The 25,655-nt window shown below is 40.4% G+C and overlaps 1 protein-coding gene across 1 annotated transcript; it reads left to right on the forward strand.

Moving 5' to 3' along the window:
• The first annotated feature begins 9,545 nt into the window (after window positions 1-9,545).
• Window positions 9,546-21,441, forward strand: ifnlr1 (interferon lambda receptor 1). Its single transcript, XM_061675689.1, has 7 exons — window positions 9,546-9,718; window positions 10,972-11,098; window positions 13,199-13,371; window positions 13,448-13,632; window positions 15,070-15,211; window positions 17,512-17,642; window positions 19,667-21,441. Exons 1-7 carry the CDS (start codon window positions 9,676-9,678, stop codon window positions 20,531-20,533), a joined length of 1,668 nt encoding a protein of 555 aa, XP_061531673.1. The 5' UTR covers window positions 9,546-9,675; the 3' UTR covers window positions 20,534-21,441.
• Window positions 21,442-25,655: the final 4,214 nt, after the last annotated feature.

Below are 25,655 nucleotides of genomic sequence, written 5' to 3' on the forward strand. Positions count from 1 at the left end.
ACAATTTACATAATACACATTTTCAACCTGAAATTCACATATTTTGAGGGCGGTACTGCATCATGCAGATGAAGCATAGCTCACCTACTACTGCAGAGCCAATGCCACACTCACAGACACATTTTAGGTAAAAGGTAAATAATAAAACATCAGATTGTTTGTTTAACTTCACACATGGTGATTCAGAGACTATTTGCGTACAAGCAATTAAAAAGCATTTTTTTCAACATAAATACTTCCTCTTTAAAATAAAAATAAAATGTTGAATATCTTGAAAATATTGAAAAAATATTTTTAAAAAGACTAAGATGATTGATGGAGTGTTGAAGACCCAAGTGCAAAACGCAGAAAAACCGGAAAAGCTGGAAAGGATTTTAATAATCAATTTAAGATCAATTGTGACAGGTCAATTTAGAGCCAGGATACAGAGCAGTTCACTACTCAGTCAAGAGGGTCAGGCTTTGAAGATGGGGAATTTGTCTTGGGCCAAAGTGTTGTAATGTTCCATAATCGACAGCTAGCAGGTCAGGATATTCTCAGATTTCATTGTTGTCTTAATCCACGATTTACTGAGAGCAGAAACAGGAAAACTCACAGAAACCTCATCAGGCAGAACTCCCAGTCGTGGACAGAAAGAAGAGTGGATTCATGGGGTAGCGATATAGCGTCTTTCACTGATGGCTGTCGGACACTCTGCGACTGATTACATCATCAACAAATCCATAAATAGGGGGTGTATCACTGTGGCTAGTACAACGTGATTGGCTGTTTGTCATGACAAAATGGCAGACTGTAACAAAAATAATATATTTTTCATCAATGACGGCACGGTGGGCGCCTGGTTAGCACATCTGCCAGGTTCTGAGGACCTGGGTTCAAATCCGGCCTCGGGAGTTTGCATGTTGTCCCTGTACCTGCATAGGTTTTCTCCATGTACTCTGGTTTCCTCTCACATAGCAAAAACATGCATGGTAGGTTAATTGAAGATTAAATTGCCCGTAGGTGTGAATGTGAGTGCAAATGGTTGTTTGTTTATATGTGCCCTGCAATTGGCTGGTGACCAGTTCAGGGTGGACCGCGCCTCTTGCCCAAAAATAGCTGGGATAGGCTCCACCACGCCTGTGACCCGAGTGAGGAAAATGAATGAATGAATATTTCATAAAATGTAATCAAATTCTCCAATTCCTTAAAATAGTTATTTGAAACTTATTTTATAAATATGTTAAAAATGTTTATAAGTATTTTAATGCATGTATTTATGTGTTAAACAAATAAAAACAGAATACAATGATTTGCAAATCATGTTCAACCTATATGTAATTGAATACACTACAAAGACAAGATATTTAATGTTCAAACTGATCAATTTGATTGTTTTTAGCAAATAATCATTAACTTAGAATTTTATAGCTGCAACACGTTCCAAAAAAGCTGGGACAGGTGGCAAAAAAAAAAAACTGAGAAAGTCTAGGAATGCTCATCAAACACCTTTTTGGAACATCCCTCAGGTGAACAGGCTAATTGGGAACAGGTGGGTGCCATGATTGGGTAAAAAGGAGCTTCCCTGAATTGCTCAATCAGTCACAAGGGCCCGAGCTCATCTAAGATGAACTGATGCAAAGTGGAAAAGTGTTCTGTGTGCCAACGAGTCCACATTTCAAATTGTTTTTGGAAATTGTGGACATTGTGTCCTCAACACAACGTCCCAACTTAATTGGAATTGGGGTTGTAATTAAAAGAAGAAGAATTTCAAAGTTGTTGGGTGGGCATGCACTCCAAAGACCCGACTAGTTGTAAACAAGCTATTAAAAACTACATTTTACAAAAATATTTGCTCTGTAAAATAAAAATGTGAAATATTTGTTTTTAAAATTATTTTTAAAAATGAATGTTGCATGAAAGAATGTATATAAAAATAAACCATCGATTCACCAATAATTTTCCCAATAGTTGATCAACAAATTTTTGTCAAATTTTCACATCCATTAAAATGTTACAAATAAATGTACTGTATATTTTAGTAAAAAAAAAAAAAAACATATATATATACATATATATATATATATATATATTTACAAACACAAATATTAAAATGATTAATTATGTAAATTAACAATATTTTTACATCACAATCTGACAGAATTCTGAAAGCCTCGGTCACAGAAATATATTTGGAAAGAGGCAGCTCACAATGTCCCCTATTAAAAAATACCATTGAAGTAGCAGATTAGTATTGAGTAGACTCTATAGGAGGAACTTTCTGAAAGTCTTAGAAAATCACTCTTAGAAAAATGTCGACGTGCTTTCTGTCACGTGAAGATGGATGCGTGCTATGCAAGAGCAACTGCGAATTGCTTTGAGAGAGTGGCCTTGAGCACGTCGTGACAGATGAAGTCCGAGCAGAAGGAGTCAAAGACTTCACAGTGACCGACGTTTTAAAGACAGCTTATTTACTTGTGTGATAAATTGAGTTGAAAAAAGGACAATGTGACGCAGGCAGATGGAGAAGTCTTTTGTTCTGTTATTTACCTTGGGCTTTATTTCATTTCAGAGTTGACTGATTTTGAAGGGCGGCATTATGTGCTTTAAGTCGGCCGTGTTGTCCAGAGCGGCTAAGCGGCTTGCTGAACGTGAAACAAACCCACAGGAGAGGACGCACAGGCGCGGCGTGCAAAAAAAAGCCTGTTGCCGAATGGCTTAGTGACAAAATGAATGGAGGATGTGACGCTTGGCTGACGACGATGTGAAACTTCTTTAACCAAAACGGTGACGACTTGACAATTATTGATAATATAACTCCTGATCATGATGGACATAATCAAGGCATTTCTTATTTTGACTGAATGAGACAATATACAGAATTTCTGACATATATACAGCGTGATTGTAATCTGTGCTGCTGTGTATTTGCAATTCGGCCTTCACAAATTCCCATATTCATGGATTTTCTTTTAACCTATCCTCCATTATTTGCTGAAACTTGTCTGTTCGCTGTTTTTGTACTCAGGCCTGTTTTTGTACTCAGGACTGCAATCTGAAATCTCCACTTGCATCTGTGATCTGATTCTCTATGGTCTGCAACATATCAAATGTACAGAAGAGTGTGTGTTGGTTTCCCCTTGAGGAATTAACGAGTATAAAAAAATGTAGGATGATAAGTTTTTGAGAAGAAATGTACAAATCTCACATTTCTCTCACAGCTATCTAGTGTTGTGACCTCTACAAAGGGTCACAGATTACATTTGAAAAAAAGACAAATAGCAAGCAAAAGCATATTTGTGCAATGGAAGAATAATGTTCATTTCTCAATTCGCTTGGAAAATGGCATATTTTCTAAATCGCATCTAAGCGAATAAGAGGAATTCTGACTCTATTCATCCGTCACTGGTGGGGGATCAGTAATATGTGCTCATAAATTATTGCTCAGGTGCTTCATAGCCACAACTTGGACATTCACATATTAAGTCTGAGCTGGAAAACTAAGGTGATTTCTTACTATGAAGCCAATTTCATGGTGTATTTCCATGATTTTCATGCAGAGCACTGGCCTCACATTACACCCCCACACCACCTTCAATGCCACAATAATAATTATAATGATCACGTGTTAATTGATGTCTTTGGATAATGTCACGGCATGCACCACACAACTCATACCAGTGAACAAAATGAGCGCTTGAGCCGCAAGACACCCAACAGATGATTATGACATACAAAAGCATTGCTCATTAATTCATGCAAAAGATCACCGTAGCAAATACATAAATAAAATAAAAATAAAATCATTATGTGGCCGTTTGTGAGCATGTCGTCGAGAGACTTCAGTCTGTTTTTTGCTGTACTTATTTGGGACGACATACATTCTTGACTCCTTATGGCGGCACCTCTTGGCCTTGGCTGCTGTGTTTAATTAACTTTCCGGGATTTATCTGTCATGCGTCACCAATCAGCCAAGAAAGCAGCGGAAGATTGAGATGTTTTCAAACGGCCTTAATGTCATTGTGCTCTATTTATTTGGCCTGCTGAGCGATGGACGTTTGATTGTGCGATGTATTTGGAGCGGAGCCACCTTTGTCTTTGATACGTTTACCCTTCTGTACAGCTGCATACTCTAGAGCTTTGGTATTGTCTCAGCCCAAACAATTGTCAGTTCCAGAATATCAACAAGAAGTTCATAATCGGCATGAAAGATAGAATAGATGCAATACAGTCACAGCATATTTGGAAAACTAGTCATTTTTAGCCAGCAACAGTGAATTGAGGACAAAGAAAATTGAGTCGTGGACTCCTAAACCTAAAAAAAAAAAGCTGTGTGAAAAATGTGGAAGTAGAATCAGGTTCCTTCTTTGTACGTTAAAAAGGAACAATCTACAGACTTCATGTTTGTACGATCAATGATCTGTGGACTCCCAAAATCCGTGTTCGGGTGGTTCCCTATTTTAAGAAGGATGTGGTTGGTACCCTGGGAATGCTCAATGCTAAAACTGTGAAAGTAGAATTTGTTTTCCTCTCTCATTATGTATGATCAACAATCCATAGACTCCAAAAATCCCTGTTTTGGCACATATCTATTTTGTAACAGGACATGGTTATCACTGAAGGACAATAACGTCAAATGTTATTACAAAGATATGCCATAGTAAGGTATTGTAAGTACTTAGTTCAATAATCCACGGGCTCCCAAAATCCTGGCTCAGGTACTTCCCAAATGTGTAGAAGAAAGTGTTTGGGACCCTTGAAGAGCTAACGCCTAAAAATGTGCAAGTATAATTTCATCTTTTCTGATTACGGCCACTGAAAAATCCCAATTCGGGTACTTTGGCCCTTAAAAATGTGGGTAGAATTTCAACCCGCTTATGTTCAGAAACAGTTTCAAAGGGAATGATCCATGGTTGGTTCAATGTGGTTTGCATCTAGACAAAACTCCAAAATGTACTAAAGAAATAATATCTTGTGTACATGGACTCCCAACAGCTGTGGGTGGTATGGTACCAAAGTAGAGGACATCATAGGCTAATATGTCCAAAGAAATAGCACCTGAAAACCAAGCGTGCTGAAGATTGGATTCGGTAAACCGCCACCACCCCTGTGTCGACTGATCAATGATGTAGCTCAGCATGGGCATGGAGATACGAGCGCCGTCTGATTTGCAGAGACAGTCCAAAAGATTATTCACTGATGATGTTCTTGAAGAAAGAGTCGCTTCGTCTCAGTTTGCGGGCCGACGCCATCAAAGCGTTTTTCGCCACTCAGGGAATGCCTCCACTGGTACCAGGGCAAACGAAAAGGAAAGGCTCTTGCTCACAATAATGCTCAGGGAGGTGTGAAGTGAAACTAAGGTGCCACAGTGGGCGAAAGGTCCAACTGCACAGAGAAGCATGCACTTAATTGATTATTGCATTTTTGTCAACTTGATTTATGCGTCACATAGTTCCTTGAGGACCAGGCAGACCAGGGATGCACAATTCACTGAACAGGTCACCAGCTAAGGAACATTACAAATATTACCTTGAAAGAGGGTTGAGAGTAGGGATGGTCCTATAAATCGAAAGATTGTTAAGGAGTTGGTCGATTGTGTGGAATTGATGTTTCAAAGCATATTGAAGCACCCGACCCGTTCGTCTACTTTCTATAGCACTGGTCCTCATTAGTTTCAAGGTTTTCCTTGCCTGAATGCGGATTACCGGGCCCCCCCCTCCCTCTGGAGCCAGACCAGGGGGCTCGAAGGAGAGCACATGGTGGCCGGGCCTGCACCCATGGGGTCCAGCCGGGCACAGCCCAAAAGGATAACGTGGGTCCCCCTTCCCATGGGCTCACCACCTGTGGGAGGGGCCATAGGGGTTGGGTGCAATGTGAGCTGGGTAGGTGGCCGGAGGCAGGGACCTTGGCAATCTAATCCCCGGCTACAGAAGATGGCTCTATGGACGTGGAATGTCACCTCTCTGGCAGGGAAGGAGTCCAAGCTAGTGTGTGAGGTCGAGAAGTTCCGACTAGATATAGTCGGGCTCGCCTCCACACACAGCTTGGTCTCTGGTACCAGACCTCTTGAGAGGGGTTGGACTCTCTTCCACTTTGGAGTTGCCCACGGTGAGAGACGTTGCATGGACATCGAGGACAGTGCCTCTGGATTAGCAGACTGGGGTGGTGGTCCCCCTTTTTAAGAAGGAGGACCGGAGGATGTGTTCCAACTACAGGGGGAATCACACTCCTCAGCCTCCCTGGTAAGGTCTATTCAAGGGTGCTGGAGAGGAGGGTCCGTCGAGAAGTCGAATCACAGATTCAGGAGGAGCAGTGTGGTTTTCATCCTGGCCGTGGAACAGTGGTCCAGATATACACAATCGGCAGGGTCCTCGAGGGTGCATGGGTGTTCGGACAACCAGTCTACATGTGTTTTGTGGACTTGGAGAAGGCGTTCGACCGTGTTCCTCGGGGGAGTCGTGTGGGGGGTGCTTCGGGAGTATGGGGTACCGAACGCCCTGATACGGCCTGTTCAATCCCTGTACGACCATTGTCAGAGTTTGGTCCGCATTGCCGGCAGTAAGTCGAAGTCGTTTCCGGTGAGGTTTGGACTCCGCCAAGGCTGCCGTTTGTCCCCAATTGTTCATAACTTTTATGGACAGAATTTCTAGGCGCAGCCGAGGTGCAGAGGGGGTCCGGTTTGATGGGCTCAGTATTGCATCTCTACTTTTTGCTGATGATGTGGTTCTGTTGGCTTCATCAAGCCGTGATCTCCAACTCTCACTGGAGCGGTTCACAGCTGAGTGTGAAGCAGCTGGGATGAAAATGAGCACCTCCAAATGTGAGACCATGGTCCTCAGTCGGAAAAGGGTGGCATGCCCTTTCCAGGTCGGGGATGAGATCCCTGCCCCAAGTGGAGGAGTTCAAGTATCTAAGGGTCTTGTTCACGAGTGAGGGAAGAATGGAACGGGAGATCGACAGGCGGATCGGTGCAGCGTCTGCAGTGATGCTGACTTTGCATCGGTCCGTTGTGGTAAAGAAGGAGCTAAGCCGAAAGGCGAAGCTCTCGATTTACCGGTTGATTTTCATTCCTACCCTCACCTATGGTCATGAGTTGTGGGTCATGACTGAAAGAACAAGATCCCAGATACAAGCAGCCAAAATGAGTTTATACTTATACGATACTTAATTCATCTGATGAGGGATATTAAATCAGAATCAGAATCATCTTTATTTGCCAAGTATGTAAAAAACCCACAAGGAATTTGTCTCTGGTATTTGGAGCCGCTCTAGTACGACAACAGACACAGTGAATACTTTTGAGACATAAAAACATAAAAACACAGTCACTGAGCAATAAAAGGTTACCAGCAATGAGGTAATGCCTATACATTAAAAAAAATAATTGGGGGGATAATTGTGCAAATAATGCAGTCCTCTGGCAATTTAGAGCAGTTTTTAATGACTAATAGAACAATCGTCTGGTGCCGTGACTATTGTGCAAATGGCGCAGAGACTTCAAGTCATTTGTGCAGTTCAAAGTGACAAGTAGTGTAATAGTCTGGAACAATGTCAATTGTGCAAATGGTGCAGATACCGTACTTCTCATACACATGAGTGGCCACTATTGGTCAACAACAGATATGCAAGTATTGCACAGTGGCGAGACTACTACAGTGATTGCGCAAATAATGTATAATTGGCCCAACAGAGATGTAACTACAATCTCAAGACAAAATTGGCTGCATGTTACAATGGAATTGTAAGTTAACTCTAAGAACTTAATGGCAAGACGGAAGCTGTTGGAATGTCTGCTAGTTCTAGTTTGCATTGTTCGATAGCGCCTACCTTAGGGAAGGAGCTGGAAGAGGTGATAACCAGGATGTGGAGGGTCCAAGAGGATTTTGCATGTTCTTGTCTTAGTTCTGGCAGCGTGCATGTCCTCAAGGCTGGGAAGGGGGGTACTGACAATTTTTTTCAGCAGTTTTAATTGTCCGTTGCAGTCCGAGTTTGTCCTTTTTTGTCCTTTTTTTTGTCCAATGCTAACTGCAAATAGATAACATTTCCTGATAAACACAATACAATTGTGGTGAAGTCAGAGTTTAATTACAGCAGAATCAGCATATTAATGTATTATAATTACCATGCTGTAGCTGAACTGTCAGCAAATCTGATTATAAATTAAGGAAATTGCTTTTCCCGCTTAATTAATATATTCCGAAGCGGAAAGCACTCCTTTTTAAACTTGCGTCCTATTATGATTAGGACTGCTTTGAGTTAATCTAATAAGCTCTTATTTGAGGCCAATTTGTACAGCTCCACTCTTATTGGGCAAAATAGAGGTTAGTCATTGCAGAAGAACTGCTGATTGACCGTGATGTCATTCAGCATGTTGTATCACATTCCAAATAAATGTTAGTTATATTACTTTGTTGTTGCTTGTTACATTTAGTGTTTCTTTTAAATTGTGATTGCTTATTTGGTTCAAATTCATCTTCTGGAAGAATGGCAAAGCATTTCATATCTACAATTGATTGATTTCATGGAAAAAGTACAACGTTTGATGGAAAATAGGCCCATCCAAAATCTATCCCACATTTATCCCAAATACAAATGCTAATTGTAATGTATCCAACCCCATAAAAACGGCGTTGCTACAGCCACACTTACATCACTACTGACCAATACTACGTATTAGGTTAGTGCGCTCATCTCTCCACCATTGGGCATGGCGAGCATGGGGTCGATCCCAGGGCTTGTCTTTGGGGGATTATTATTTTTTTTCCAACTGAAAAAAAACAAAAAAAAAAACAACTAAGAACACCACTGTCTAGGGTTACTGTAACCCCCCAGAGTTAACCCTAAACTCGAATTTAGTGGAAAGTAAGCCTATGAGAGGCCCAAAATCATAACTGTAATTCAGCTAAACCTACCCCCCTAACCCTAAGGGTAACCACCACTCCACTAATCTCCACGAAAGTGACCCTAACACTTCCTACCCCAATCCTAATTGTTAATGGGTAAGGATTTGAATTACCCTCACTAGTGCCTATTAAGATGATTAGGGCAAAGGTAGACACAAAGCCTAAACACAGTACTAATATACATAACCCTAACTCTATATCGAACCCCTAACCCTACACCTAACCCCAACTTTCAAATATCACTAACTTCAGTTTGGAGGTATCTTTCCCCAATATGTTTTTCACTGTTACCCACACAAGCGTGACTACAGTAAACCGTATAACAACAACAAGCACATAGTATCTATGAGTGTGTAAACGTGAGAACCAGAAAAATATGCCCAGGGCATACCGTATCTTACATATTACCTTTCACTTTCTCTTTCTGGGGGATGTTGAAGGGGGCAGGGAGGTTGACTGGGGGGGTCTCATGCTCTAGCTGGATGACCTGCAGGGACTTAAGACAAGCAGAGAGAGAATGACTCACAAGGAGGTAAGGCGAATTTAAAAAACAAAACAAAAAAAAAAAAAACTGGGCGGAACATCCAGTGAGCATGAATAACAGGAAGCAAGGTGATAAAGGTACACCTGCACACCTGAGCAAGACCACTCCTTTCAGCTGAGCGCACCGGGATGGTCGGCGGCAGCAGCGGCGTGAAACCCAAGGCGACTTTTAACTGTTATTCTTGTGTCATGAAACACTTTGGAGGACATTTATTGGCAGAACTTTGACAAATAACCCTAAAAAAAAGAGATGTGGTCTGTCAAAGTCATTATTCTGCTTCTCTTCTGCTATGGTGAGTGTGTGTTTGTATTGTGTATCATTCATTCTGTTAATCTTAATCCAAAAATGAACAAGCAACTTCTGATTTTGTTGTTTGTTTTTTTAATCTTACAAAAAGCAAAATGCCTGGAATTATTAGCAAAGATGAATAATTTTGACAAGCCATGGATGGGAAAAGCACCGTTTATGATCAAGTTTTTCACCTGATATGATATTGATTAACTCATTACACGGCTAATAAAAATGCAAATTGTCCAAATGGACTAGTCCTATCTTTTGTCTTGCTCACCGACTGTGAGGGCGATAACGGTAATGCGCCCCGGGCTCAATTTAACAATTTACCGTTGTGAATGTGCGAGTTATTCAATAAACACTTGCACTATAAAATACAGCACATAAAGTGTATGGCTCACAGCAGTTTAGTTGAGACGAGAGCGGCAAAAGAAAAACAGTTTTGAGTTTCAGCAGAGATGGCAAAAGTACTTGTGTTCTGTACTTGAGAAAAATACAGATATTTGTGTAAAAAAAAATGGTAAAAGTAGAAGTTCTGATTCAACTCCTTCATTTGCTAATGAAAAAAAAAAAAAGAAAAAATACACTTGACCTGCTTGATTTTTTCAGAATGTTCTGATATTTTTTGATTACCAGAAGCTGTAATACACAAATGTATTTGCCGCACATCATTCTTGGAGCCGACAATGCATATAATTCTCTTAAATAAGGTTATGGATGGATATCTTCGTCTCTGATTTTGTAAAATGGAGCCTTGTGTTTCGATTATAATGTGTTTGGAAGCCCAAACCGAAAGAAAATGCTCCATATAATCACCTCAACCGGAATAAACTGTCCAAATCCAAATGGAATTTCATTTGGATTCACAGGGGTGAAATATTATTATTATTATTATTATTATTATATATAATATTGCCAAACCAATCATAAGTTAATTATTTTCCTTACTCAAGAAAAATGTGTCACGTTACTGATTAATCATGTTTGTTTGAACCAAACGTCACTGATAGTGTAGTGGTACACTTGCCTGACTTTGGTCCGGGCGGCGTGAGTACAGTTCCCACTCATTGACTGTGTGAATGTGAGTGCGAATGGTAGTCCATGTCTATATGTGCCCTGCGACTGACTGGCGACCAGTTCAGGGTGTAGTCCGTCTTTCGCCTGGCTGGCGGTTTGAACCAAGCAGACAAAGACTAGGAACTATCATCCAGACAAATGACACAAATAGACTTTGCCTCCTTTTTTCTCCTGTAGCTTCTCTTTCCACCAGCAATGGCAAAGTCTACTTTCATTCCAAGAACTTTTACAATGTGCTCCACTGGGACGCGGCGGAGTCTTCATTCCCGGACCAAAAGGTCTTCTACAGCATCCAGTACAAGAGGTTTGGAACCAGGGATATAAATATTGCATGACACACATGGATGTACAGTATGTGTAGATCCATGAGGAGTGGTGAATAAAAGTGTAAACACCCTGTTAGGTCATGTGTAATGTGGTAATTTTTACGATACCTTAAGAACAACAGAGCAATGGTGCTCATAGTAATGACTGTACAATTTTAGCTGTCTCAGACAAAAGATACATAATCATGGGCAAGGTTGGGTGTGGGAGCTAAAAAAATGGTGGTATATCTAAATAGGAACAGATTTAATGGCATGTTGACAAAAACAAACTTCAACCCGTAAGCACTAAATTCTCCAACAAATGAAAGATTTTCAAGGATAGAAAATAATATGTACAATAAGATAAAGAACATAAACATTGAATACCATTAAATATTTTCTTTTTTGAAAAGTGCAATATCTATATCTCTTTAGGAAACGAATGATGCAGACAAGTGTAACCATAACAGTGTGAACAGTGAATTATGATGCTATAATAACATAAATAATGGGATTTTCTACTGCTTGTTATTGGCTTCATCTGAAGAGGCCAAGAGAGGCTGTATAATATACTTTGTACTTTTTAATGTTTTGTTCATGCTGCACTCATATTCATGTTTTCGTAGTGCATTTTCCAAGGCACTGTATTTGTTCACAGAGTGAGAGATAGTTACATTTCCTGTCCCTCACCGAATATGGGAGAACTAAAAAAAAAAAAAAAAAAGTTCAGAAAAAAAGATTTTGAATAAGGATCCAAAATCCTGTTATACCTAGCTGCGACACACATAAAGCAAGAATTGAGAGAAATGCTCTCGCAGCGAATTGACCAATAGGAAGACACCACCGCACGACGAGTATCACTTTATAAAGAGATTATTTGTTGTATAATTATGTAAAGTAGGAGGAAAATGTCAACTTGTCAAAAACCTCCCTGATGCTATCTTCCAAATCACATGCCTTAAAATGGCAACACAGTTGAATAGACGCATGTCAGCATTTAACTTTGACCAGCTTAACTCTTTTAAAAGAACACACATACCAATGTTTAATATCTGAACAAATGTTTAAAATAAAAACATTTTAAAAATCAGGGCCTTTGCTGACTTTGATGACAGTGGAGGGAAAATGTTAAAATATTCTCAGATTGTCAGTATGTGTCTACCCCGCTTTAAATTAGTCTGCCCCAACCATTTTCTGAGCAGATTGGGGAGCAGAAAAATACTTTTAACAGACCCCACACTCCAAAATTATTACTTCAGATGGGCCTTTAAAAATATCAGTTGTGCCTTGGCTTATTTTGATTGCAAGGGAGGGGCAATCCTCAAAGTTTGGCTGACAGTCACTGAGTGACGCGGCCAAACGCGACTAAACTGGGCAATCGCATACAAATTGCAGATGGTGACTCACACCCCCACACCGGGTGAATGACCTTCCCACACATACCAACTTGCTATAACCAAACAAATGCAGCCCTTAGAATTCTTATAGGTAAACCACATTTTAAGGCGCCACATATACAGTACTGTGCTGTATTATTATTTTTTACTGAGCCACAAAAAGCAAGTTGCACTAGCCGCTGCAGCTGCATTATAATTTATAGAGACTGGGCCGGATCGCGAATAGTGAAAATCCCCGGATAATTGCCGCCTATTATAATTGTATTAAAAATATATTTAAAAACTAAATACAATTATTGAATAAGCGGGAATAAACTGCCAACGAGCATTTTGGGGGTGGGAACCAACCCCCAAAATGCAAGAAAAAAAAAAGAATATCAATTATTATAAAACTCATTCTGCATTGGTATGGCTTAGCAGTTGCTTCGAACACAGAAACATAATTTTTGTTGTGAAAGCTCATGTGATACGACATGACAGTTCTGATTGGCCGTTACATGATTGCGACACTGTTCATCTGCGATTCAAATTTTGAATTGTAGAAAAACTAGTTCCCGACAGTTGGCCACTCACGAAATGTAGTTGCAGAACCCAGCACACAGCGTGACAGTTCAGTCGTGTTCGGCTGAATCGCTCAGCCTGCTACACGGCCTACCAACCAGATAATTTCTAATCTGATTTTGTACACTCGAATGGTTTCAGTTATGATGAGGGGGAAACTTACCAGAACAAGAGTGAATGTCAGAACATCATCGCACTTAACTGCAACCTGACCGCGGAAACACCTTCGCTCCCCAACGTTTACTACATGGCACGGGTGTACGCCAACAGCCAGTTTCACGGATGCACCACCAGGTTTAAACCTATTGCGCACAGTAAGTATCGACATTCGCAAATGAGAGTTGTACGTGTGACCAGTGTTGAATGACTGATATTCTGTGTCCCTTGCAGCGACTCTGGGTCAAGCCAAGTTGTCTACAGGCGTGACGCCAACATCCTTGGAAGTCAGGGCCTTGCTTCCGCTGGGACCGGACGGCGTCTCCCTGGCGGACATCATTAGGAGAAGCAAAAAAGAGAATGTCAATACTTCCATTCAATACACCTTTCACCTCACCTCCCCCGAGGTGGCTGTGCAGGTAAATACAGTAAACTCTAACCACCTATTTGCAGTTCGCTAGTCACTAGTCAAGTCGCTAGTCACAAAGTCAAGTCAAGGAACCACCAACAGTGGTTCCTTGACTTGACTTTATTTGTTCATTGATCAAGGTCATAACTCAGTGTACTCCTGTACAGTATCAAATCAATTTAGCACACTGAAATGAACTGAAATACCAATCCATTCCAGTCCTGCAAAAAAAATAAAAAATAAATCACTAGTTTTATTTTTTTGTTACCTTTTCATTCATTCATTCATTCATCTTCCGTACCGCTTATCCTCACTAGGGTCGCGGGCGTGCTGGAGCCTATCCCAGCTGTCATCGGGCAGGAGGCGTGGTACACCCTGAACTGGTTGCCAGCCAATCGCAGGTTACCTTTTCAATAGACAAAAAAAATAATCTGTACTGTATTTAAAAAAATAATAATAAAAGACTGTAAACATAACTACATTTATATATTGTATATTGTATTTACTGTGCCTACTGGTAAAGTGTGTTGAAGTTGTGCCTTTAAGGGGCGTGGCCTAGAGAGTGACATCAGGGGCTGGTGTTGGCTTAGTTGGTCGGGTTAGTCTGGGCGTGAGTTATGGCTGACAGCAGCTTCTTGCGAGTGTTCTCATTTTGTATTTGTTCATCCCGTGCAATAAACAGCTCGGCAACTGTTGCTCTCCTTGCCCACATGCGAGGGCATTACAGTATCTTAATTGCTCCATTTTTATTTATTTTTTTATTCCCACCTCTTTTGAAGCTCGCTCGTAACTACAATTTTGGCTTGCAACACAAAGCAACCCCCCAAAATAAATAAATTAATAAATCGATGGAAGATTGAATCAAGGTACCACTGCATTTGCATTTTTTTCCCCATGTGGAACCTATCCTCAGCGATTAGAAAACTGCTATTGGCAGAATATCTGCATATTTTTGTGCTCGTTTTGTGATACCCTAAGACGCCACAGGATAGCATCACAGCCGTGGCTAATGGGAAAGTAGTAATTGGTGTAAAGGAATTATGTTGAAGCGACAGCCAAGTTTAGCCTGGGTCGTTACAGAGTCTTTGCCGTATGTCTATTAATTAATGAATGTATTTATTTTGACAAAAGATCGGTTTGAAATTATATTAACGTGTGTTTGGATCAGTGCCTTGTGACTGACTGGCGACCAGTTCAGGGTGTAGTCTGCCTTTTGCCCGAAGTCAGCTGGGATAGGCTCCAGCAGCCCATGACCCTAACCAGGATAGGCGGTGTTGAAAATGGATGGATGGATGGATGTGTTTGTGGTATATTTACAGTTGAAACTATTAATATAGAGTTATTGTAAACATTATGCAGGGTGTCAATTACATGCCCTTGGATTGAAAAATGGAAACATGGCTGAGCAATTTATTTATTTATTTATTTATTTTTCTTATGTCTCTAGCACCATCTTAGCCTATCTGCTCATCTTGTCATCAACTTGAAATCCAACCAAAGCAAGTACTGCGGCTATGTAGTCTACAAGCCTTTGTGCGAGTGGGGTCGCCCGGAGAGTGAGAAGGCCACCTTCTGCGTAACGCTACCAGGTGAGCACTGAGCAGTTCATTTGAGTGGTTTTCCTCACAGGATATGAGGTTTTAAAAAAAATAAAAATAAATGTCTTGGTTGACAACTTGTTATGGTTTTCAGACCGTTTCAGACCACAGAGGGTTCTGGTTACAAGTCTCCATTCAAACCTTTCTGGTTTGGATGTTTCTTTAGTTTGGATGTTTGTCTTCCTCATAAAAAAAAAACAAAGCATATATTAGGATTAGGGATGAAACACACAAAGCAAAGCACATCATGTCAATGCCAAAATGTAAGCAGAGGTGTAGTGTTACACTTCGGATTAGTGGAACATACTCAAATGTTTGCCAAGGTTGTCGACGTGGGGAATGGGGGTATTTGTTTTGGGGGATTTGTCTGCTGCATGGGCCACCTAAACGGTCACGGTGACAGGATTCTAGCGCCTGTTAAATCGTCAGTGTGCTGGATCAAAGAGGAGCGCCATACTTTGTGGTATTTCGACAATAGCGTGTCACGAAAATGTCATTGAATCACACAGCAACTGCTTTAAATAGTAAAATAAAACACAATGTAAACTTCAAGACTGCTAACATGAGAAAGCAAAAGTGCCTGTGACCCTTATCTCTCCTCTCTTGTCCCATTGTTGAGACTAAAGCTAGCGTGCAAAATAATCTCCTGCCCGAACGAACGTCACCGCTAACTCCAAGAATAACAATAGCTGACAAAAACAGCTTCACACTGTACACACACCAATAATAATAAAAAAAAATCTACATTCCAATTCCCTCAAGGAGGCTGTTGTGCAGTTCTCTGCAGAGATAAAGCTCTGATTTTGCACCAGCAAGCACTTCCAGACAGCATACTGCTACATGCAAGAAGAGTAACAAAGTACAAATACGTTGTTACATTTGGCCTTGATGGTTTACCTCATCATTAGGAGCTCCTTTCTTCTCTTACCTGCTTGGTACAGCAATTAGTTGTTATTATTTTCCTTTTGGTCGGGGTCTCCAGTCCTTTTTTTTGTTTGTTTCTCTGAGTTAATAATTTTTTGGTTGGGTCAAAATAAAGCTTGGGGCATTTGACCTCACCTTTTGTCTCTAGCTGGCATCCTTATCCATGTTGCAATCTCCTGAGCCAAGGAGGCTGTAAAACCTTTGTTACGGTGCTGTGTTACTTTTTTCAATCTCCGCGGATGACAAAACGACGCAACAGCAGCGACATCCAGGAATGCGAACAAGGAAGCAGTCATGACATTGACGCAACAATCAGAGAAGCAAGATTATTACCCATCCATGGCCTTATTTTTTTGTTATTATTGTTAGAAGCTAAAAGAATGATTTGTGGCGAATGTGTTGTCTTGTGCGAGTCTAAAAATCACCAGCTTCTAGCGTTCAAAACTCCTACATCTAATCTGAAAATACACACACAGGTAAAGTTTTTTACGTAGTTGTAAATGGAAAATTTAGCATTTTGCAACGTTAGCAAAGCTATGGGAACTTGTTTTAATAGTGTGGTTTTTTTTTTTGCTGTTTTTTTCCCCCATCTCAATATGATCACTATGCAAGTAAAATATTTTGTGTGCAAAGATTTATTTATTTTTTTCCATTGTGCTAAGTTATCAAAATGCGGCACGGTGAACGACTGGTTAGCAAATCTGCCTCACAGTTTTGAAGACCGGGGTTCAAAGGCTGGCAACCAGTTGAGGGTGTACCCCGCCTCTTGCACAGGGTCAGCTGTGATCGGCGCCAGCACGCCCGTGACCCGGGCGAGGATAAGCGGTGTGGAAATTGGATGGATGGAAGTTATCAAAAGCTATTGTTATCAGTATTACAGTACTATTGTCTAGAGTAGTTCTACTTATACGAGTCTTTTTTTTACACAAGTATCTGTACTTCTACTTTAATATAAAAGTACCTTCGCCACCTCTGTACATAACTGACAGTAAAAAAAAAAACGTTTTTTTTTTAAATTTCACTTTTACTTTAGTACTTTTGTACATTTAAAAAACTTCAGGTCAAGGTCAATACTTAAGGTGTCAAATCAGTCTTTCTACTTTTACCAGTTTTTTTGTGTGCAGCGGGAGAACTTTCACCACCTCTGTATGTAATTGACAGTAAAAATTCCTCTTTACGTTCTACCTCAATACATTTTACTTTCACGGGGCTTTTTTTAATTATTTTTTTTTTAAACACATCGCTGTCCATCTACAGTACTTAAGCACAGAATGTATTTAAGTACTTTTTGCCACCTGTGACAATTTTTTTATTATCATTATTAGTTTTTTTAAATTGATGTGACAGCCATTTTTTCCATCGCTCAGGTGACCACTCCAAGATTTTGCCATGGCCTCTCACGGGCGCCGCCCTACTCGCTGTCATTGTCATGGTGTCGGTTGGAGTCGTGTACGTCTACGTGAAGGGTGGGACGGACGGGAGGCCACCACGGTCATTGGTGAGCATGAGCACTCATGTTCTTCCTTTGCTGTCTAAACCAGTGTTTGCCCAACCTTTATTGCGCCAAATATTATATATTTTCCATTAGAAAAGTCTCACGGTACACCATGAAACAAAATTGTCACAAAAAGTGGACACAAGTGTTAATAATGTAGCGTTTCGCAACTAGAGGACGAACATTTAATTATTCTCTCTGTCACTGTATGTTGCTGTTTTAGATAGTTGAACATAGATTATTTGTAGAAAGTAAACAATTTCAGATTAAGTGAAAATGTTAATTCCCATGGCACACTTCATGATTTGTGCCATGGCACACTGTTAAGGAATCACTGGTCTAAAATAAACACCAGGAAATGTGTCAAAACTGGAAAATCGGGCCCCATAGCACAGGACTTTGCCAGAGTTGACGACAATGAAAGACTGTAAATATGTGGTTTTAGTCATTGCAACAGTTGTTTGGTGACTCACAAGGCCTTTCTTGTGGTGTATATTTGTGTATAAAGAGAACACAATGGAAACATTTCCTTTTCTCATGTACTGGTGACAACTAGAACAGCATTCAGTTAACCACACTGTACAGTGGTACCTCAATTTACAAATGACCTGACTTATGAGTTTTTCAAAATATGAACCGTACCTCAGCGTATATTTTTGCCTTGAGGTGTGAGCAAAAATTTGAGTTATGAGCGCTAAATAGTGGCTGCGAACTTCCTAACATGCAGCAAATAGTGGACAATTCTTCAAAAAAAAAAGAGACCATTTGATTGCTTCAAGCTGTTTATTGTCATTTCCAGTTGAATTTTAAACATAAAAGGAGAATTACATGTATATTCAACCAAGCTACATAACTTACGAAAGACTGCTAGCTTAATGCTAACACATAGACGGACTAACAAAACTAGCATCAATGTTTCGGTGGTAGACAGAGCTTTTAACAATACTCACAGACATATATTCTTTATCGTCTTCGTAAAACAACTAATATCGCTGGGGCTTACCGAGTCACTGAGTTGTGAATCTCTTCTTCATGTGTTATGTATGGCTGTATTATACTGCCTCTCGGTGGCCAAGGCAGTCACACTTGAAGGAGCACAATGTCAATAGGCACTGAAGCATGAAATCATGATGCACAAACTGTTTAATTCTTTACATTCTATTTAATTATGTTAATATTGTGTGTTTTTAATTAAATACAGTATAGACAAAGACAGCAAAAGCTCAAAGCTGACCAAAAACTAATTTAAAAGCTGTGTAAGAGAAACGGGCTCAAATTCTAAAAGGGCCGCCGGTTTTTCACCTGTACTTTGTTGCACTGTGCAACTCCAATTCAATACCAATCGACCTCTACAGCCGCTTCAGACATAGACACTAAACGACACTTGACAGTGGTACCTTAATGTATGAGTTTAAGCTGTTCAGTGACCAAACTTTTAACTCGATTTACTCATATATCAAATCAGTTCTCCCCATTGAAATGTCATGAATCTGTTAAAGGCCCCAAACAGAACAATAACACTATTGGATAAAAAAACAAAACAAATATTTGCCTTTTAGGGCCGTAGCCTAGTGAGTCAGGAAATGGCCAATTAGTCTCTGTGAGCCTGTGGATGCAAGTTTGAGACTACTGTAGCTCTTTGTGAGTGTTTTCATTCTGTATTTGTCCATTTTAACCATTTAATGAATAAGATAATAAAATAATTTTTAAAATAATATAAAATAAATAGAATAAAAATACTCTTTTTTTTCCACTTTACTTGAGCAACTGCATATCTGAAGTTTTCTGCTAAATTCAATTTTGCTAATTTTTTAAAACATGACCAAGCCACAAAATGTGCAAGTTGGGTCTCTCGTAAGTCAGGTGAATTTGTGAATAGCAAACCGCAAGAAGGCAGGCATATGTTTACTGATGGATAGCTACATAGCCAGATAGCTAGAAAGCTAGATTGATAAATTAATAGATACTTTATTCAACAACAAGGGAAACTGACTTCTCTGAATGTGTCCCCTGCCTTTTTAAAACAGGAAATACATACTGCCAGAGAACTGCCAAATTTCCAGCATCTGCCAGAGAGGAATCTGGTTATTTCCAGCGCGATGATCTCTGCTCAAAACGAGCAAATCTCTGTGTACAATTACGCACCTGTAAGGCCTAAGCCAAACGGGGCTCGTGTTGGACCTTCTGGAAACTATTCCCCGCAGAACATCCCTTGCCAACCCTGGCTGGGCGGTACTGGCTCATCGATGGGGAGGCCAAATAGCCAGGCATCCAACAGCCAGTTTTCTGTTGTCTACAGTTCTGTGGTGCCAACTGTTCCGATTGAACACAACAAGCTCCAGAGGGTACTTGTAGAAGATGAGGAAAAACCATCACCTCTCCCGCAAAGCACACCCTGCATGGACATGAATTCAGTTGGACAGCTGCAGTTGCACACGGTGCGAGACGCCAATGGACAACTTAAGTTGCCATCCCTCGCTTTCCAGGTAGAGAGCTGTACTGTGAGAAAACCCCTTCTATTGGAACTCTGTGAATCTGAAGAGGAGGCCTCAGTTTTAGATCTGCTGAAGCGCTTGGATAGCTCTGAATCGTCTGACTCCGGGTGTGTCGAAGGGACGCTAAACACGCCGACCCTGACTGACTGCAACCCAACTCAGTTGGCTCCACTTGGAATTTACCTGTGCAACAATGTACCAGCCAGAGAAGCCAATCCGGCATCAGGGTACAAACAGAACTGGATGCCTCTAGACACCATGCCAAAAAACAATCAGGACTACATGAGGAGAAACTACCCTTGGACTTTTCCTGGAGAAACAGAGGACAGGGAGTTAAATTATTATGCAGGATCAGGACAAATATTTCTTGACGATTGGGTGTTGCAAATACAAGAGTAATCCTTTACCGTTTTCACAATGTCCTACACGCATTAGATGATGCTGTTTCTGTTAATGTATCTTTCAGTGAAGTTTGACCCAGAAAAATTACGACCCAAGAACCTTCAGCAACTCCAGGATAAATGTGCCTTGTGATTGACTGGCGACCAGTCGATCGTTTGTTTATACGTGCCCTGTCATTGACTTGCAACAAGTCTGTTTGTCTTTATGTGCCCTGCAAATGACTGTTAAATCCATCCGTTGTTTGTCTATGTGCCTTCAACTTGACTGGTGACCAGTCCAGGATGTACCCCACCTTTTGCCCAAAGTCAGTTGGTGTGCTCCACTTCTCCTGAGACACTCATGAGGAGAAGCACTATACAAAGTAGATTGATGGTTTACTGGCTCTTCTGATACAGATTCACAAGACTTTACTCTTATTTTAAATAGGTAAAACTAATTGAACTGTTTTTCCCCTCTACAAATCAAGACAAAGAAGTGGCAGAAACGCAACGTTTCACAGGACTTGACAAGGCTGGGCTGGATTTGCAGACAAGTTGCACTTATTGGTGAAAAATTGGGGGGTTCCATGTTAACATTGTGAAATCCTGGAGGTGCTTATGACAGAGTTCCCTACCTACGGCGGCGACTTAAATTTGTATGGAAGTCTGAACATGCCGTAGTCTATAACCAACCTATGGTAACTAAATACGAAAGTCAGAATTATTGTAAATATTTGTATGAAAAACACTTATCGGTCAAAAATATAAAAGAAATTAAAAAAAACTTAGTATGATGGTAACTGAGCGTACCTTCTTGTGTAATGTGACCACATTTTCTTTCACCGTGCGCTGTTCGTAGACTCAAAATCAGGACTCCCTGTATGCTACTTTTATGTGAATGGAGGGCAGATGAGTGACGAGTGGAGTTTGTTCAACAAGAAGCTTGTGTCGTCGTACAAACATCACAAAACACTCATTTGCAACGTTAAAAGACTGCAAATCAATACAATCGGCTTCAACCCTGTGGACTGGTTACTGTTTAACTATAAAGGTGTACAAGACAAACCGTTGGGTCACTAGGAAGAATGGGTAAAAATTACCAAATAAGTTTTCCAGTGTGACTGACTTTTATTTTATTTATTTTTTACACAGTCTACATATTTCAGTGTTCATGACACAAAATGCATCTTCTGTTTACTGTTAACTCTGTGGACTGTTTAGTTTTTTTCATTGTTTGCTGTTCCTACAGCCCTGGTTAAATAAAGCGTGTCAACAAACTGAAAAGGTAAGGGTCAAGGTTTAAAGCAACGCTGATAACAGATATACGTTACACAATCGCTCATGCACGCGCTGTAAAGTAATGATGGGAGAGTGTGCTAGATAAAACAGGGATGTGGCTCAAAGATAAGTCAACAGTAGAAGCTGAATCTAAGGCAAGTGGACTAATTCAGCGTTGACGAAGACGTCTTACCGTTAAAGGATACTTTTTTCCCCCCACAATATGAAACCGGTCCCAGGTATCTTAAAAAAAATGTCTAACATGCTTTTGTCAAAATATCCCAAGGACTAAGAATAATAGCACACTTTACACAAAGGGTGGGAAATCCTATGGTCCACGGGCCACATACAGCCTGCTCTGTTCTTTAATCCCACCGACTGACTATTTATATACATTGAGAGTTTAGTAATGTTATTTAAAATCTCTTTTTATTTATCTCATTGATTAATCTAAAAATAATCAAAAAGGAAAATTTACATACTCTGCATTTATGAAATTGTGTTAAATAATTAGTTATTAAATCAAGTATGAACGATCTAATAACAGGAGAATCACTTTTTTCATCATCAAAATAAATAATGTTACATATACAATATTTTAACTTTTGAATGAATTGAATGAAAAGGTTTGCCGAAATTGTCCCTGTTTTTAGCTGGTGCTTCAGTCTCGTGCAAATGAGCCACTGCTCATGCAGAGTCAACGCAAGAACGACTTTGCGCTCCCGTGACAATCGGGCGGAGCGAGGTGGTTGCGTTGAGGAGCGCAACTGTGTGTGCTCAAACAGAAGTGGCAGCCCACAATAAAAAGTGGAAAAGAAGCGACAACCCATAAAGACAGTAAAAATACAGATTGTATTTTCACTGGTGGAGGCAATACCACCATGCTTCCGAATTACACCTGCCGATTAATGTGGCAGATGCGACGCATGCAGCGGACATTTGGCCAAATAAAAATATAGTGGTCCCTTGAGTTACTAATTTTAATTTGTTCTGCGACCAACTCACAACACTTAAATCATCTTATTCCATTTACTTATATGAGTGGAAATATCAATCTGTTTCAGCCTTACTCCAAAAAAACCTACAATTTCTGTGATGCTTATTTTGATGAGAAAAAAAATATTGTACTGTAAAAACATACAATTATGGAAAACATACAGTAATTAAATAGAATTAAAAAAAATATATTCTATTGCGTGTTAGCATTAACCTAGAGGAATGAAAAGCAAAGGTATTGGTTATTTAATTTCACATTTAATGGATGGGCAGGCACTCCATATACTCAACTATTTGGGTACAAGCTTTTAAAAAGTAAACTTTCCTTAATATGTCCCTTTTAAAGGCCTCTAATGTTCTAAATTTGCAGTGAAGAGTCCCCCATACTTGACATTTTAGCAGAGGACTTGTTGTATTAAAGGTATGCTGTCTTCAACAACCAAGACGTAGTATAGCAGATCTACATGGACAAGAAGTTAAAACATCATCAAGACTTGTAGTCAGAATCAGAATCATCTTTATTTTCCAAGTATGTCCAAAACACACAAGGAATTTGTCTCCGGTAGTTGGAGCCGCTCTCCTACAACAGACAGTCAATTTACAGAACACTTTGGAGACATAAAGACATTGACAAAAAACAATTGTGCAAAAAGATGCAGAGTCCTCTAGCACTTAGAGCAGTTCGAATGACTAATATTGCAATAGACCGGTGCAATGACCATTGTGCAAAGGGCGCTGAGACTTCAAGGAGTGTATGCGGTTTAAAGTGACGAGTAGTGCGATAATCTGGGACAATGTTGGTTGTGCAAAAGTTACAGATACTCCTCAATCAGTGTGCAAATGGAGCAGATGCTACTCTGGCATGAGTGGCCAGTATATGCAAATAGTGCAGCATGGCGAGACAACTACAGTGAGTGCACGAGTAATACATAATTGACCCCACAGAAATGTGACAACGAACTCAAGTCAAAAAATTGCCAGTTTATTGGAATGGAATTATAGGTTAGGTGTTTAAGAAGTTGATCGCAAGAGGGAAGAAGCTGTTGGAATGTCTACTAGTTCTAGTTTGCATTGATCGGTAGCGCCTACCTGAGGGAAGGAGCTGGAAGAGCTGGTGACCGGGGTGCGGAGGGTCCGAGAGGATTCTGCTCTCTATGATCGTTTAATAAAACTGAGATACCTGCTTTTTTCTGTTGTATAGACTGACCGGAGAAATAGTCAAATCACAACTAATCAAAGAATAGCATACTACTTTATTCTGACAAGAGCTGCAACTACTGCCACCCCGTATTTAGCGTACTTAAAAAAAATATTTCACAATTTTTAGCCTTTGGTTATGGCCAACACCATTTGTCCTTACTGCACATAGTTTCTGTGCATCCACGCCGTATTAGCTCCATTGAGATCTCCACGTAAGGCGGCGTCCATTAGCCTAGCCCCGATGAGCTGCACGGATGCATGTTCTCTCCGTGCCTGGGTGGGTTTTCTCCGGTCACTCCAGTTTCCTCCCACATCCCAAAAACATTTGTGGTAGGTTGATTGTAGACTCTAAATTGCCCGTAGGTGTGAATGTGAGGGCGAATGGTTCTTTGTTTCTATGTGCCCTGCGATTGGCTGGCGACTGGTTCAGGGTGAACCCCGCCTCCCACTCGAAGATAGCTGGGATAGGCTCCAGCAGCGCACGACCCTAGTGAGGATAAGCGCTAAAGAAAATGGATGGATGGATGGGTGGATACTCATTGTGCATTCCTGGGCATAAGTGATAAAGAAACAAGACCTTCATAAGAGAAAGTTGACTTTTTATACAGTAGCCAATGCTTGATTTGACAGCAAAAATAAATTGTATTATACTTTAGTGCTATGCACGACTGATTACCATTGAGAAATCATTAAACGTGCTCCCAGATCAAACCAAATCATGTTATAATTGGAAGCCGGCATGCAGCCGGAAGTAATCACTTTGCCAAGTGTCTTTTTTGGCTTGTTTTGTAACAAGCCCTTAATAGGGACAAGACTGGAAAGTAAGGGAAGGTTTGCCAGGGAATCGATGCAAGCTACCTGGACTCTTTGGAGGTCTGGATCTATGATTGGTTGTAGCCACTCCAAACACATTTCTCGACATGTTGATTAGACAAAATGGCCACATCACAGAGGGTTCCCACTCTCACTTGAGATGAAATGCAAGAGCGTCCGACGAGGGAATAAATGTTTGCAGGGCGGCCAGGCCAAACGCCGCCTTTTATTCATAATACATAAGCGCGAATAGGGAACAAGTATGATTGATTAATCGAGTCCTTTTTGACATTATGCCGTCCACGTCGCACCCGGACAAACTCATTACGATTTCGTACCTTGGTGCTCTGCAAGGGAACACATAAGTGATCTCAATGAATACCTTGGTGGAGGGCAGCTGAACTGGAGCGCAATATTTTTTATTTTGTAAGAAATGACTATACCAGCACCTTAATAACATAATTCCACAAAACGTGGTAGAAGGGTTGGATATTGACATTTAAAATGTCTTAAATGGGATGTGAGAATCTGTTTGGAATTATCTGAACTCCTGTTTCCATCCTTGTATGGTATAGAGCAAAATAATGCCGCCAGATGTAGATCAACTTCTCATCGCGTTTGCTTCGAGACTCGTTAATTGAACAATTCCACATTATCGACCAAATTCTTAACGATCGATTAATCGATATTTTGATTTTGCCCATTTCTGGTATAGGCCAAGAAAAAGAGTTCGAGGAACTGCCATATCATAAACTAAAGCGGACTTTTTAAATAAGTCTGTATCCTAATGTTCTAAACTCCTGGTTCCATTTAATCAACATTTCCACACAGTCGTCCGATTTCTTCACCATCAA

The sequence above is a fragment of the Phycodurus eques genome, chromosome 4 (genome assembly GCF_024500275.1).
Source record: "Phycodurus eques isolate BA_2022a chromosome 4, UOR_Pequ_1.1, whole genome shotgun sequence".
Taxonomy (NCBI): Eukaryota; Metazoa; Chordata; class Actinopteri; order Syngnathiformes; family Syngnathidae; genus Phycodurus; species Phycodurus eques.